This window comes from Lepisosteus platostomus, chromosome 9 (genome assembly GCF_059453375.1).
Source record: "Lepisosteus platostomus isolate fLepPlt1 chromosome 9, fLepPlt1.hap1, whole genome shotgun sequence".
NCBI classification, from domain to species: domain Eukaryota; kingdom Metazoa; phylum Chordata; class Actinopteri; order Semionotiformes; family Lepisosteidae; genus Lepisosteus; species Lepisosteus platostomus.
In genome coordinates, this window is record NC_142619.1 from 53324662 (window position 1) to 53341514 (window position 16853).

General features: G+C 40.6%; 1 protein-coding gene across 11 annotated transcripts in view; it reads right to left on the reverse strand.

Annotated features, from left to right (window-relative positions):
• Positions 1-16853, reverse strand: part of pclob (piccolo presynaptic cytomatrix protein b) — a 150131-nt gene that overhangs the window by 122431 nt on the left and 10847 nt on the right. For 10 of the 11 annotated variants that reach the window (XM_088645581.1, XM_088645575.1, XM_088645572.1 and 7 more), the window contains exons 1-3: positions 16320-16771; positions 12593-13955; positions 8650-10011 (exon numbers count right to left, since the gene is read on the reverse strand). In XM_088645581.1, the coding sequence (XP_088501707.1) occupies positions 8650-10011; positions 12593-13955; positions 16320-16537 (2943 nt within the window). In that variant the 5' untranslated portion in view covers positions 16538-16771. Of the gene's footprint in view, positions 1-8649; positions 10012-12592; positions 13956-16319; positions 16772-16853 lie in introns of those variants that run through there. The other variant, XM_088645580.1, reaches the window with a different exon arrangement.

The window sequence follows — 16853 nt, forward strand, 5'->3', positions numbered from 1 at the left end:
TTGTTAGGACATAATTTAATTTTCCATGCTCAGTAACATGAGGCCACCTTCTCCATTATGCAACATAATTCTGAAGCAGCCAGTCAGAAGGCAGAAAAAAGATTATCTTGGGCTGATAGAAGCCATGCAATAATATCCAAATGAATTACCATCAAAGTTTTCACCAAAATTCTTTCTTATTCAACGCTAATAAAAGCACACTGGGGTTAGATAAGATCACTTTATTGGCCATATACGATTTCTTGTGTTAGGCATTTGTCTTTTCACATACCCCAATGTGGTCTCCATGAGACACACAGACAGGGAGAGAAGCATGGGGTCAGAGCACAGGGTCAGCCATTTATACAGCACCCCTAGCACAGCTGGGGTTAAGGGCCTTGCTCAGGGGCCCGACAGAGTAGGATTCCTCTAATGGACTCAGGATTAGAACCGTCAACCTTCCAGCCACAGAGCCACAGCACCGCCACATATCAAGTGATAATATGTGGTATTACTTAACATGACCATATTAATATTATGTAAAAAGTAACATCATAATAATGTACAGTATACTGTATATTGTTAGATCTGTCATGGATTACTACAGAGATTCCTTGACTTTGGGTGTTAAACAGGTTGTGTCAAGACCTAAGAAATTTTCTTGCAGTGTTCTGCGTTTAAAACACTTTGCTTTGAATTGTATTGTGTCAGCAGTATGCTGCCTCACAAAAATGATTAGATTTATTAATAATTACCGCCTGCTTTATATATCATACACTATGTAAAACCATGAGGACTGCCTTTATAAAATAAAATTTACAAACAGCAGCTAGAAAGCTAAAATAAATACAAGCAAATAAATTCCCTACATTTAATATTGCTGTCTTTCACATACAGTACTGCCAGTCACATTTTTTAAATAGCCTTGTTCCAATGTTAAACTTCCCTTCTGAATTCTATCTGAATCTTTATAACAAACCTCAGCTTTCTGCCCACGTTAATGCCTGTCTCAGATTTGGATTAATAATTAAAGAGACCTGAAGCTTTTTATGTCATATTAATCCACATTTCTCTTTGAATATTTTGAGATATACTGCAAACAAAAGCTAAGAAAAACACTTACATTTGTACCCTCTGTATCTCACACCTATCTAAATGAATAAGTAAAAAAATATAAAACTACACTGTATACTGTAGCTTATCATTCACTTCTAAATCACACATAGAGTGTAATGCCTTATTCTCTACTTAGATGCAACTAAACATTTTCTGATATACAGCAATATCACGACTGTATAATTAATAATAATAATAATAATAATAATAATTAATAATTGCTTACACTTATATAGCGCTTTTCTGGACACTCCACTCAAAGTACTTTACAGGTAATGGGGACTCCCCTCCACCACCACCAAAGTTCAGCCCCACCTGGATGATGCGACGGCAGCCATAGTGCTCCAGAACACTCACCACACACCAGCTATTAGTGAGGAGGAGAGCAGAATAATGAAGCCAGTTCACAGATGGGGATTATTAGGAGGCCATGATTGATAAGGGCCAGTGGGAAATTTGGCCAGGACGCCGGGGTTACACCCCCACTCTTTTCGAGAAACACCCTGGGATTTTTAATGACCACAGAGAGTCAGGACCTCGGTTTTACATCTCATCCGAAGGACAGCGCCTGTTTACAGTATAGTGTCCCTGTCACTATACTGGGGCATTAGGATCCACACGGACCGCAGGGTGAGCACCCCCTGCTGGCCCCACTAACACCTCTTCCAGCAGCAACCTTAGCTTTTCCCAGGAGTCTCTCCTCCAGGTGTTGACCAGGCTCATACCTGCTGAGCTTCAGGGGGCTGCCAGGTGTGAGTTGCAGGGTGATATGGCTGCTGGCTTATTAGAAACAGTTTGCTGAAAATCGTGGTTTCTGTTTGCAAACGGCATCGAGCCACTTACTATTAAAACTCAGATGAAGCAAGGCTGTTCTTGGCTCCTATTTCGAGCTGCATGATTTCATACTTCCCAGTGTGTCAGGAAGAAATAAAAGTGTTTCTTCTTTGGGGTTTGGATTCTTTTCCACAGAAAACAAAATGCATGGTACAGTGATAGATAATATAATATATAACTATGTAATATATTGGCTATGATTAGCTATTGTTTGATTATCATAGAGAAGACAATATGGAAAAATGTTTAGCAGTGAGTGATGTAACACTCCAGTCTATCCTGTCTGATCACAGTCAGTTGTGGGTAAAATGTGCAGCTCACTGTAAACTCTTCTCTGCATTACACAGATTACACATTATTATTAATTTACTTTGCTGATGCGTTTATCTATAGCAACATACATTTATACCCATGTACAGAGCTGGGTATTTCACTAGAGCAATTTGCGTAGAATACCTTGCTGAAGACTACGACAGCAGTGTCCTACCTAAGATGTGTACCCACATCTTTTCGGGTCCAAATTCTAACCATGACTCCGCTCGAACACGATACTAAGTTTACCAATTTTTCTACCTTTTCAGAACAGTTCCTCAGAATGTATATCTCAAACTAGGATGCTACTACAATCTCATTGCAATGTACTATACTTTATTGTGGTTTCTCTATGATAATGTGCCAGTGACACATCCCTACACCATCGTTTACTGTACGGTATGTGAATAAATATTACTGATATTCCTACACATCTGCTCAGAGTGAAAGGTGCAGCGATGGGTCACTGGTCTGTATAGTCACAGTAGATGGTTCAGTAATGTATCTCTTGTATTTGTAGATACAGTGAATAGCACAGTAGTGTGTCACTGGTATATTGCCTTACATAATGTTAATGGTATTTTCTGATGTACAGTACTTGAAAGACAATGTAAGTGTGAACCCAGAAAACATGTAAGGTGTATAATGTAATTTAGCTGCAAAAGTAGTTAAAATCTACAAAATGATGATGAAATAGTTATAAAGGGACGTTATTCTCACCATGTTTTTCATTATTTTCACAAGCATTTTCAAATAACACAGGTTAGAATACTTGGCTGATTAACACAAGGTTCACGAAGAAACCTTTTAACGAACTCAGCTAAATCCTATTAAGGCTCATCAATTAATTAACTACTCTAAGAAAGGTTGTTACCAGGTTAAATTTCCATGAACTGCAAGTAGGTGCAGAAATTAAACATAATCCCAAACAATAAAGACATAAACTGTGCAGTACAGGTTAGAAACTTACAATCAGCATGATCAAGGCTCCCTCTACATATGCAAATAAGCCACTTGGCTGTGTATGAATTCTGGATCTCCCTGTTTGAAATAGTCTTTTTTTCCCAAATCTATGATAAAGTGAATCACTGATACCAAGAAATCATCAGCAATAAATAACAACAGTGAATGTTCTGAATCTCATTTTGTTTGCCTGGTACCTCATTTCAGAACATGCTCAGCCAGCTTGCAAAGTATTATTATCAAGACTTCCAAGTGATTTCTTTACAGAAGGCATGTGTCTCGTCTCAAATTCAACATGATTTGTCAAAATAGACAAGGATGGCACTAAAAAATAAACATTTCAATAGACAAATACGGTGTCAGGGAGCACCTCAAGGACTTTGCAAATAATATATAACAGTACAGTACAGTATGTGATTCAGGAGAGTAGTCACATTTGAGCCTGATCTTATGAGAACAGAGCAGCAAAGCAAGACGGGTCAGTACTAAGAAGGGAGACCTCCAAAGAAATTCCAGCTGGTTCCAGCTGTAGAGGTCTTGGTGGACCAGTAGGGTGTGCTCTTCCCACTGCACCATCATTTCCAAACCAATGCCACAGAATCTTAACTAAGGGGCAGTTTGCTATAGGAGGTGCTGTCCTTCAAACGAAATGTTACGCAAAGGTCCTTACCACTAGGGAATTTAAGATCCCATGGCTCTTTTAGAAAAGCCCTGCTGAATTTCACTCTGCCTTAAACAGCCTGGCTGTCCTAAACCTCCCCCATAATTCAACTGGCAAAGCAATTTGTCCCTTCCCTTCCTGATCTGTTGTGCAGTGAGGCTGTTGAAATACGGAATAACAACTGCTGTGTGTCACCCATGTGGGCACTGAGCCCCAGTTAGAGGTGAAAGAAATACCCCCCCTTCTCTGTAGAGGAGTGCTTTAGAATCCTCTCGGATGAACAGTGCTATAGAATTGTGAGAAATTATAATGATAAACAAGGTTTTAAAGTTAATTCACTACTGGCAAGTTTAATAAGATGCAGCTTTTAGCACATGATTGAGAAGCAAAAGATTTGCTGTTTAATACATTAATAAGAACATGTACTGTATATTGTTTCTCTTCGGCAAGGACTCACAAATTTATTGGCTAATCAAAAGGAATAGCAATTATTACTAGGCAGCCAATGATGGCAATGTAAATAATGGCACAAACACACCCAGGTGTTTGTAAATTATTTTGTTTCTTTTCTCAAGAGATCTTCTCTTTCAGAAGCTATCCATTACCAAACAAATTCAGATGTGCATTTTAACCTGAAAATGTAGCAAGCAAAAAAGGATCTTAGGCACTTCATTTGGTTTTATTACCTGGAAATATGTACCAAAAGGAACTGTGAAAAAAATCTAAATCTTTAAGCCAAGCTGAGCTGCAAATAATTGCATTAATGAAATGTCAAACAGCTGCTACTATGACTACTTTAATCCATTCTAGTTCAAATAAAATAGGATATTTTTTACACTGTAGACCAACAAGGGGAACAGTGTAAAACTGGTTTTCCTGTGGTATAACTAAAAAAAAACAGAGCTCACCCTTATTATTTTTATTGAACTAGGTTGACACAATACTGTATAGTATTATTCTGAAAGCAGAATATAATATACAGTATATAAATCAAATTATTTAAAAATTGACAGTCATTAATGCACATTGCATTAAATGTTAGTAATTTGTACATAACCCCAACATAAATCATTTTCAGATAAAAGGGTGCATTTAATAAGAATCAGGCGGAGTGGAACAGACAGTGTTATAAAGGGGCAGTTCATAATACCTTTGTGATGGCTGCAACAGCAAAACTTTACCTTACTATAAAACAAATGTCAATTTAGCACTTTCAGTCCCAGGCTGGAATTGGTTTTTGACTGGTAGTCTGGTCACAATGCAGACAATAAAAATCAGGCAGTCAAAAGTCTACATATCACTAAATATATTGCTGGGTGGGACTTTTAACAAACAAATAGAGGTAAAGGGTTTATATTTTCAGTCTTCATGCTCCCAACCATCCTTAAATATTGATTTCTAAGGATAGGAGATGCCCAGAGAAAATTCAATAGTCTCAGGATATCAACATGGCAGCCATTTTATGTCAAAGGTCAAGGTCATTAAAAATTTGCCTACTTTGTGGCGAGAGGCTGGTATTTAATTCTGTAAGGATGGTGTTTGCACCTTACATAGCTTTGTGGATAACAGGTACAGAAAATAGACATCAGCAAAAACAATACAGTATATAGAACGATACACGCATAAAAACATGGTAAACTTAATATGGTGGTTGTGCTCTTCTAACAAATGTCAAATGTCAACAATGTCAAAATTATTCAGAGAAAGCCAGTGCTTTAACACTTATCAGTTCATATATCATGGACTTCATCAGTCATTTTTAAATTATTTAGTTTGATAAAGGGATTAATGAAGAAAATGCATTTTTTAAACACAGAGGCCTACATTCAGTAACAGGTAAGCTAATTATTAGAAATGGATCCTATGCAAGGTAAAGTTAGATAATAGAAATCAGTGTTCATTTGAACTATGCCCCTCCAAAAAGTGGGGGGCTACCAAAGTCTACCAAAAGTAACAGCATCATCTAAAAACAATATGGGATATTCGTGCATCACGTCTATGGTTCCCAATTAGCTTGGAAACACACAATACAGCACTAGTGATACTAGTGATAGTATATGTAGTATATGTACAGTAAATAGGCATATTAGGACATCTTGAGTATAGTACAAAACAAATTAAGGATTAGAAGAGGTCTATAAAATCTTATATCCAATATAATAATGGTCTATCTTTAAAAATAAATTCTATCTTTAATATAACAACCATCTTGATGAAAACTACGTGTTCCATTAATCAGAAAAAACAACTTCTGTAGCAGCACATTATTTAAAGAAGTTCTTTCAAACTTAATTGTTAGCCCTATCATGTTTTAAGTCTGATCTGCAATAACACCCAAATTATAGTTAAGGCAAATATTTAATTTTATATATGAAACAATTTATTTTTACATTATTTTACATTATTAGAGTTGTGTTGTACTCTGTACTCTTGTTCTAGGACCAATAAGGCAAGTATAATATTCCTCAAAATTGTAGTCACAAGGCATTCTTGCAGCTACACAACATTGCATTCAATTTAAAAAAACTATAAAGGAGAGAGATAAACAGTTTTATGTACTGTAAATATACACGTGACAGATTTTCTCCATAGTTTCAGCATTGTACTTTGTATTGGAAAGTAGTGCCTGCACATCCTGACATTGCTTTGATACCAAAGGGAATTATTGATAGTAATGCAGTAATATGTAAAAGCATATAGGTTTGTTAACAGACATCATTGTGACTGAGGCCAACAATAACGCCAGACATACTTCGATTTTATTGATTTGCTCAGACTTGCAGTATCCATATAGACAGGTAGAGTGACTCTGATTCTGAGGAGTTGCTTTCTCTCCTAAAGACAATTCTACCTCATATTACGTTTTTTTTTATTACTGAATTACACAAACACCATCGCTTCACAGAAAATCCACTGCAGCAATATTGAAAGAATCTGTCATTTGTCAATTCCCCGTCCCTGATCCCATTTCCTATCACCACTAAGTGGACTGGCAGTCTGTCAGCTGAATAGCAAGCAATCTGCTCAACTTCACTTCAAAACTGCATGCATCTCAGCTCAATGCCTCCCTAGAAAGCAAGTCAAAGAAAGTGAAAATCCGTGTGCATGCGTTCATGTGTCAAATAAAATCCATCTCCTGTAACTCCTAGGTGCTCCACATGCAGGTATGCAATGACCTGCGCTGTATTGGAACCAAATATGCAAAAAATACATTATCAAACACATTATAATGGCACCCCTTCTTTTCATTTTCCTGAAAGCTGTAAAGTTTTACTAAGACTGCTTATCACAGAGCTTATCATACCATACATACAATAGTGCAGCTATACTAAACACTGTGGTTTTGCAACAACAAATTTAAAATAATGTTTTCATGTGACACGTGCACACACTGTGTTCTCATAAGGTTTCAGGCAACAATATACTTTCAAGTATAACAGCCCTGTTCTCTCTAATTAATGTACTGTACACACACAAGGAGGAGTATGTATTGAGCTGAAATATTTAGACTTGCATTATGCTGTGTGAGGTCTGCCATCCACCAAGCAAAACATAAGCAAAATCAACATCTACAGTTGCAAAGCTCTGGATGAGCTGACACAGTGTAGTTTCTACTAGAAATTATAGTATGTGCAGTATTAAGGATATAGTATTTAGTACAGTATGTGGTCATTTCCAGTATATATAGTATGTACTGTAGTACTGCATACTGTATATTGACATACCTGTACTTGAAATGTGTCTTACTTTGGATTGATTTTCTGAATGTAACAACATTTAGAATTTCAGAAATTCCAGTGAAAGCTTCTGTACATATAGTGAATTAGACCTTCTATAGAATAACATGAAAACTTAACACCACAGCTTTCATATGCTTGTGTGTCTGTGGGTCTTAAATTTGAAAGAATTGTACCACAGCACTGAAATTGCAGCAGATTTACTTCGGCACAAGTAATTTTGTTCCAGCAAGTGGCATTCTGGATTATAGACTAAGTGTAACATTTGTGCAGATTTTAGAGGCCAGGAGTCAAATGTGTTGCTTCTTTACCCTGTTCAACATAGCACAAATGCTAACATAGACTAAATGGTTAAATCTGAGATGCTGTGATGGCTTATAATGCTAGATTGAATTACTTCATCTAACCACAGAATCAAAAGGCAAGACTGCCACTACTGTACTTCAGCTTTGGCCATTAGATGAGTCTGAAGTTCTGTGGTGCAAACTCCTGATAACTTTTTATCCGTCACTGTTAGGTCTAGTGTGGGCACTAAAACACCTGTAAAGTTCTTTTCAAAGTAAATACAATCCTAATGTTACATTTTGAGCATACAGTCCTTATACAAAGTTAAAAGCTTGTGTTATCTCTTATCATGAAGATTTTTTTTTTTCAGCTGAGCGGAGCACTGTGACAGACAGTCACTCAGCAACAACATACTGTAAGTGGCCACTGCTGGTATAAAGCACTTCTCCTAAGAGGTAGTGGAAACTACAAAGGTGCACATAATGTACTTGTAATTATACTGTACTGTGCCTCTTTTTTGAAAAAAGGTGAATGTAAGTTTTGTCATGTTAAGAGGGCAATTCACCTTTAGTCTTTTTGAAACAATCTAAACTGTGCTGTATCACAACACCCCCATTAATCATTTTCTTAGGAGTTGAACTGTATTAACGTACAGTAGGTGTTAATTAAAATTCTTCAGTTTTAAAGAGACTCATTTAAAACTCTGCCTAGGCTGCTGAAAATAGATCAGCGTGTGCATAAGTATTTTTTTACTTATCTTACCTCAGTGAGATGAGGCATGGGATTAAATCCACAGAGATTGCACACGGTATTCTTACACTCCGTGCAGGTGTTATAGTTGGGTGGATCCTTAGAACCGACGTTCAGCTCCACTTTGCAGAGTGGGCAGCTTGGCTGTGTGGATTTCGGAGGCAGAGGAGGAGCCTGCGCTGGGTCAGTGTGCCCAGCTGCTGCCTTGGGTGTCTCCACGCGGGGCTTGTCCTCTTTGACGGCGGCTGGTTTTTTCTCTTGGCCAGGAGCAGGGCCTTTCCCTGGAAGCGGTTGCTCTGGTTTCTGCGCCACCAGGGGCTTGGTGTCTTTCTTTGCAGGGCCGAGTTTCGGGGAAGCCTGAGCGGAGGCGGTTTCTCTGGGGGCTGTCTGAGCAGCAGCAGGCTGCGCAGGAGTGGCCTGGTCTGCTGGCTGCACGGCAGTGCTGATCAAACTAGACGCTTGACTAAAGAACGACGACCCGAAGCCAAACAACTTCCCGGTGACCGTTTCTTGAGGAGTCGTGGGCTGGTGCTTGGGGGTCTCGGTTGTACTCCCGATGTTTAAGCTGAAGCGCCTGGCTTGCTCTCGAGGTTTGGGGGGTTGCTGAACTGGGGGAGCCGGAGCAGGCTGTGATGTTTTGGCAGGTGGTTGTCCGGGGGATCCTTTTGGCATCTGAGGTTCTGACTTTCCCGGGTCCTGTGGCGGACGGCCGGCTTTGGACGGATCCGTTTTCGGCTGTCCGCTTTTGGCCTGCTCTTGGGGCTGTGTCGGGGGCTGCTTCGCGGGGTCACTCGGCTTCCGACCTGTCGCTTCCCCTGCTGGGTGTGTGGGTTTTGCACCCACGGGTTTCTGCTGAGGGTGCACTTTTGGATCGGGGTGCGCGGGTTTCTTGTCCTGCGCAGGAGGCTGCCTAGTGGGCTGTGGGAGATCTTGAGCCTGAGCAAGGGCTTTCGGAGGCACGGGAGTGGTGTGGGGACCCTGCGAGGGCTGCTTCGCCCCAGGTGCGATGGCGGAAGGCAGGGCTTGATCTGTTGCTTTCTGTACCCCCGGCTGTTTCTGGAGATTCTCCTGCTGTGACGGCTGGGGCTGTTCTGACCCCTGGGCAGGCGGTTTCTGTGGCTGGGGCTGTGGGGCCACAGAAACTCCTGTGGGCTTCACCTGGTGGGTGTCTGGGGTGGGCTGCTGCTTGACTGGGGCAGAGGGGGTCGGAGCCTCCGGAGTTTTACTCGGCTCAGGCTGTTTGCCTCTCTGCGGAGATCCTGGGGCAGACGGTTGTTTCGGCGGCTGAGGTTGAGGCTTGGCCACCGGAGGAGCAGACTCGTCCATCCCCAGTGCTCTTTGCATCTGGCAAGTCAGACACAGCCACTCTTTGACCTGAAACAAAATTCCCAGAGTGTTAAAAGCTGATGACAAAACTAAAATGCTCAGTGACTGAAATGCCCCCTCAAACCCTTTCTCTGTTCATATTTGACTCAGACCAAACCAGGATAATGACAAAATGTGTTCTTCTTTTATACATAAATAGGCACGTATCAGAATGGGTTCTTTATTCAGAGCTCCTGAAAATGACTTGTTTTTCTGTGAAAGGTTTAACAGCATGGATTTCCTGGAGCCCAGCCTGGAAAACAGGCTGAAAGCAAGCGGGGTTTTAAAGATGCTGGAAAAACAAACTCAAAGCAATAAACGGTGTTTTGCACTGTTCTGACATTTACCTGAAACTTAAAGTCCTCTGTGGATGTACAGGGATACAAATGTTTATTTCTGATCAGTGGAAGGTTATGCTTGAAGGGTACTGATTTGTTTGCATCTTGATTTAAAAGCTCTCACTGAATGATCAGTCGCATTTCATGCTTAACTGCCACCAAGACATTATTGATATACTGATGACTGTGGTTTCCAAGGCTACGCAGCACTTGGAAGGAAACAACTGCTTAAAATGGACATATACTTCTACTCTCACTTTTTCATACTGTATTTTATTTTAACTACTTGATATTTCAATTCTGTGTCTTACACTGGACAGCTACATATTACAGTATGTTTCACCATAACACACTTAAAGTCTTTACCATTATTAGAGCAGTCATACTACTGTCATGGAGACACTTAATCATCACATTAACCCCATGAAAAGCAATTAACATTGCAAATTCATTTGTAACGTCAAGTATAACATACAGTAACTGCACATATCCAAATTCGAAAAATTTACAAAGAATGCATTTTTCACCATGCTTATATTAAATACTGATATATAAAGACCATTTGGCACTGTACCATATTTTCTCTGATGGGCATTAAAAATGTAACAAATAATGAATATTGTAGCCAAAAGTATTTATTGCATTTTAATTGCCTCTAAGTATAAAACAACAGCAGCACATACCGTACGTCAATAAGGCTACACAAGAACAATGATAAAATCAGAACTAAGAGAGGATTCTGTCAGGGGAATACAACAAAATAATGCTGCTTAAAAGAAAAAAAAATTAAGGATAATTTCAATATATATTTATTTCTTTTATAGGATATTTTGAATAATCTGGATTGAGGGAAAAATAGTGAATATAGATGAAACCTACTTGAATACACATGCACCATACCCAGAACTATGGTTCATAAACTACAGCAGTGAACCAAGCCTACAAATGTACCTATGGCAAAGTAATGGCATTAAGCTAGAAAATGCTGAATGGTGTATATTTGGATAAATTAAAACAAAACATTCAGCACAAAAATAAGTTGGGAATGCTTCTGGGAGGTGAAATATGATTTGACAGTGGAAGGAAGGTCTTTTATCGCTGTGTTCTGCCCATACAGTATGTACATAGAAACTGGACCACTGGACCACTGCTTCACTTTTTGTCTGCAAAAAGTGATAAAGAAGCTATAGACATGCAACAGATGCTTGAGAAGATGTGTGTTTACAAAAACAGGAGCAGTATCTGCAGAAAAAGGAAACAAATGGGTCTGAGCAGAAATAAGAGCTATAACGCATCATTACAAGACTCTAGATAGAAAAATGGCCAACAGGATTGGATCTTTTCAGCATCAGAGAACCCGAAGCAAAATGACTGAATGGGGCAGTCTTTCCAAACAGTTTGCCTTAACGAGTTAAGTTTTTATGCAACGCCTTCAAATTCCGTGTGGGCGCAGTGGAAAAAATGTGACCCACATAACACACACAGCATCAACAGCATACTGCTATGTAATAACTGTGTGTTATATTGGATTTTATCCCATGAGGCCATCATGTGAAGATTGTAAGGCTTATATCCAGGCTCATCAAACAACTGGGTTCTCAACTAAGGTCTGAATTAAAGAAAAACATGACTGTTTTTAAGAGTATAAGTGTGCCTACACATGAAAGAAGACCATGCAGCCTACCTATCCTGCACATTTAATTTAGAGATGATTGTTTTCACTGTTCAAAGTTCAAAGGTATAATTACGATAAAAATTATAATAATAATAATAATAATAATAATAATAATAATAATAATAATAATAAAAGTTATTCTTTCCTAGATCCATTTTGTATGTGATGTTTGAAAAGATACAGTATGCCAAAAGTATAAAAGTCCATTACCTCATGGCATGTACTGTAGGACAGGGTTATCAAGAATTTATCTGGAGAAGTATAAATTATCAACAGGCACTTTCTACTGAGGCAGTGTAAGAACAAGGAAAATTGTGCAACCCATTGAAAAATAAAAAAATAAATCTAGTTTGTGCAAAGCTTCTTTAGCTAAACTAACCATAAAAAATAGTGCATGTTAAAAATCCAGAACTATGTTTTTAAGTCAATCCTAAAGCAAATTATCATGGAAGAATTAAAGATCCCCACTTTTCCCTATCTAACACGTGTCCAAAACATTTGGAAGCAGATGTTAATAATCATTTAAGACTTGTGTACAGAATTTAAAAAATAATAATTTATAATAGTTTCCGCTCACCTCTGTTATATGAGGATTGGGGTTGAATCCACAAAAGCTACACACCATGGTCTGGCACTGAGTGCAGGTGTTATAATTAGCCTTGTCTGGGGCGTGAAGCAGCAGCTCGGTGGTTTTGCAAAGAGGACAAAGAGATTTCTTCTCAGCGGGTTCAGCGCCGGGAGCTGTACCCTCTGACGAACCGGAAAGGCCTCCTTGCTGAGACTGAACCCTTCCAGGGCCTGGCTGTTCTGAAGGAGGTTTGGCAGGCCCTGGCATCTGAGCAGCCTGTCCAGGCCCTGACTGGGGAGATCCCTGCTGCTGTGGTCCACGCTGCTGGGCTGCTGAAGCAGGCGGGCCTTGCTGTCGAATTCCTGGCTTGGCCAGGCCCCGCTGCTCAGGCCCCGAAGTAGGAGGCGGTTGCTGCTGAGTCCCCGACACAGTAGACTGAGCTCCGGCCTTAGGTGGCCCTTGCTGCTGTGCAGTAGGCTTCGGTGGCCCTTGCTGCTGTGCAGTAGGCTTCGGTGGCCCTTGCTGCTGTGCAGTAGGCTTAGGTGGCCCTTGCTGCTGTGCAGTAGGCTTAGGTGGCCCTTGCTGCTGTGCACTAGGCTTAGGTGGCCCTTGCTGCTGTGCAGTAGGCTTAGGTGGTCCTTGCTGCTGTGCAGTAGGCTTAGGTGGCCCTTGCTGCTGTGCACTAGGCTTAGGTGGCCCTTGCTGCTGTGCACTAGGCTTAGGTGGCCCTTGCTGCTGTGCACTAGGTTTAGCCGGCCCTTGCTGTGGAGGGCCTGCAGCCGAAGCCACTGGCTGTTGGGGCCCAGATCCTGCAGGTGTAGGCTTTCCAGATCCTGGTGGTGGAGTGGGACCCTTTTGTGCAGTCAGAGGCTTACCTGGCCCTTGTTGCGGAGGGCCAGAGGGGGCGCCAGCTTGTGGCTGAGCTCCAGGTCTTGGGGAGCCTTGCTGCTGTCTTCCAGGCTTAGGGGACCCCTGTTGCTGCTGGGCCGCTCTGGGACCTGGTTGCTGGGAAGCTTTACCAGGTTGTTGCCCAGGAGTTTTTGCTGGTGGTTGCTGGGAACTCTTTTGCTTTTTGGCAGCTTCATCCTCGTCCGAATCCCCGAAAAGACTGAATTTATTTACAACAGAAGACATTGCACTGAGGGGGTTGCCCTCACTTAGGAAACTGGGCATCATGGCTGCTTTCTGCTCGTCTTTGACTTCCGGCTTCGATCGGGATTCTAAAAGACTGATTGAAGAGGGACTTCTCCCCGGTGGGATCTTTTCCGTTTTGAACACATCAACTGTCTGGCTCTTACTGATCCCAGCCGGCCCCTGGGTTGGTGGTTTTCCCGGCTGTCTGGGCTGATGGTATGTATCTACATCGGCTTTCCTGGAAGAAAATGAAACCATTATTGGACATGTTCAGGAAGAACAAACATGGACCCCAAAAAACGTTGTCATTTAAGTATGGCATCAAGCAGAAACACGGTACCCTCGTTCAGCTACTGCTGCCTTAGGACTTATTTTACAGAAAAATAGGAAGGATGTCTTATTTTGATTTCTGTCCAGGAGAATAAGCTTTCAACATGCCTTCGAGACACAGAAATTATTTTTGTTTTCCATCATAAATCTGTTAAAAGACATGGTTCTGGAAAACGTGACCTTTTAGCAGCATGCATCACCTAGATGCATCATCTTTCAAGTGTGCTTTATAAGGAAAATATTAGAACCTGACGTCTGTATCACAACGTGAACTCTTTTATTTTTGATAACATGGAAAGCCTTTATCTTATCTACAGTATTTCTGTTACGTATGTGATTTAACTATTGATTGCTTACTTAAAGCACTATAAGTATCAACAGTTTAAGGTAATAGAAAAAGGTCCATTCAAGGTGCATTAAAATCCTTGACAACTGCACATGCTGCCAGCTGGTGGTGGCTGTCACAAGTAGCAGAGCAATATGGTTAAATGCCTAACAATCCACTGAGAATGTTCATACTGGAAATATCTTTCCACAAAATGTCGTGAAATATCTCCATGCATCTTTTGTTTTAGATTTATATATTCTACACCCAGTAGGAAAACGTATTCAAGCTATACAAGTATACTGTATGGATGCACAGTATTTTGAGAATATTATTCAAAGCAGAGAAATGAACGTAGTAATGAAGTCCCATAATGGATAAATTACATGAAGGCGTGTGCTGAAGATGTGTTTCTTAGTGTTCAAATAGACAGAACCATCACTCTTTAAAACTTCAAAAAAATTATTTAAAAAGTACCCTTTATAATATTCCTGATCTCTCTGAATAAGATGTGTGTATACCTATTACCTTTGCTAAATCAGTGTGATAATACAACCAATGGAAATTAAAACTTTCTCTCGAGATATTCCAGCCATTAATTACAGTTCAAAACACACATTAAACTACAATATGCCCCGTGCAAATGGAGCACAGAAAGAAGCCTGAATGAAAAGAACAAACACGACAGCTATGAAGAGAACCAACATTTTCTCTCAGATATCACTGTGCTGTTTTTGGCTTCAGCACCACGGACAGAGACTTACATTCAGATAAACTGCTATTAATCAGCGCGATATCCTACCTCAGCTAGACGACACTCGGCGTCTGCACCGCTAAGAATAACACACCGTGCGCATTCAGAAACAGCAGCACGAATTACATGTACTATCATTTTCAGTGTCTGTCTATTGCCATAAAGCGAAGAGCAAAAACGTATAGCAGTCCGTATATTATTTTTAGCCTTCCCGCGGCATGAAATGCTATCTGCTGCATTTTGTGTCTTCAAGGAAAAACATTCTTCGTTAAGATGTGTTAAAGGCTGTACGAAGAACAGCATCTACACAGTATTATTTCAATAACTCGGATGTCTTATATTCTCCGTGTACTGGAAAAAAAAACTGCTAGTGTCGCTCTACATCATTTAATCACTTGGGGTTGAGGCTGTACCTGGAACCCAAAACGCCAATAAGCCATGCCTAATCACCAACATCAAATAGTAAAAATTAATAAGTAACTGCAGGCTACTTCGCAACCAACCTACTGTCAAACACATTAAAACCCCCACAATTCCTGCAGTTAGCAACTGGGCGGATAAGTGTTTTCCTGTGGATGTAGCGATTAACACAATCCTTCTGGATTTGCTGGAGCAGACGTCGAAAATGCTTAGACTCCGGACACATCGCGCTTTTAAAGACATTTGACACTGAGGGCAGAAAAAAAATGGCTTGCTTCTGTCGTCCTTTGACGGGCAGTTATTACAAAACATAAAAACACAAAATAATTAATAATTTCGCAAGACCGAAACAGAATGCACGAAAATACAAGAATAGTAATTCAATTCAACCTTATATTTATATTCTGAAGACCGATTACAGAAATGGGTGGCGTTTAGTACACTATATCTAGCACCATCACTAATAATAATAATAATAATAATAATAATAATAATAATAATAATAATAATCAGAAAGCCGTGGTTTTATGCGTATTCAGAATCATGCATGCAGTGTTTCATTCCTAGTGATAAAAAGAGTAAGACCTCACTTAAACATGAATGGGTGTCAACCAATTTTCCGTGGTCTATCGTGTTAATTATGTCAAGCTGCAACGCACTACAACCCGCGATCTTCAACACGAGGCACCCCCGAAGTACTATGTGTAGTACCCGGGGAACGAAAAAGGAAATGTCTGCGCGCACACACACACACAAAATAATTAATTTCATGCCTTTGTAGGGGATGTTCCTTGGTATTTCCAGGCGGCAGCCCTTGAGCTCTTGACATTACTGCCGCGATCTGTTTCCTCTCTTCCTCGCTCAGCTGGCTCAGATCCGCCTCCATTCCTGCGGGGATCTGGATAAAACCCCCCTTTCCGTCCCCTGCAACCCCTTCTTGCAATCCGGAGAGTCCCCCTTCTCCACCTTCGAGGCTAGCCTCGTTCCCCATGATCGACTGCCACTTTTATGATTTGTTGTTGTTTGTTTTGTTTTGTTTTCTGGACCAGAGATGTCACTCCACCGCGATCTCGGCTGCCCCGCTCTTAATTCCCCTACTCTGGCTTGTTTATTTCTCAATTCACTCCTCCATCTTTGATCATCCCTCCTCTGCTGGTCTCCGTTGATCTCTCACATCCCTTTCTGCTTCGCACGGAGGTTACCGAGCTCTGGATGCAAATCCTCCTCGCCCCTTTCCCTCTACCGCGCATGCCCCGCCGCTGACAGGTGATCAGCACACATCACTGCGCTGAAATTGAATTTTAAAG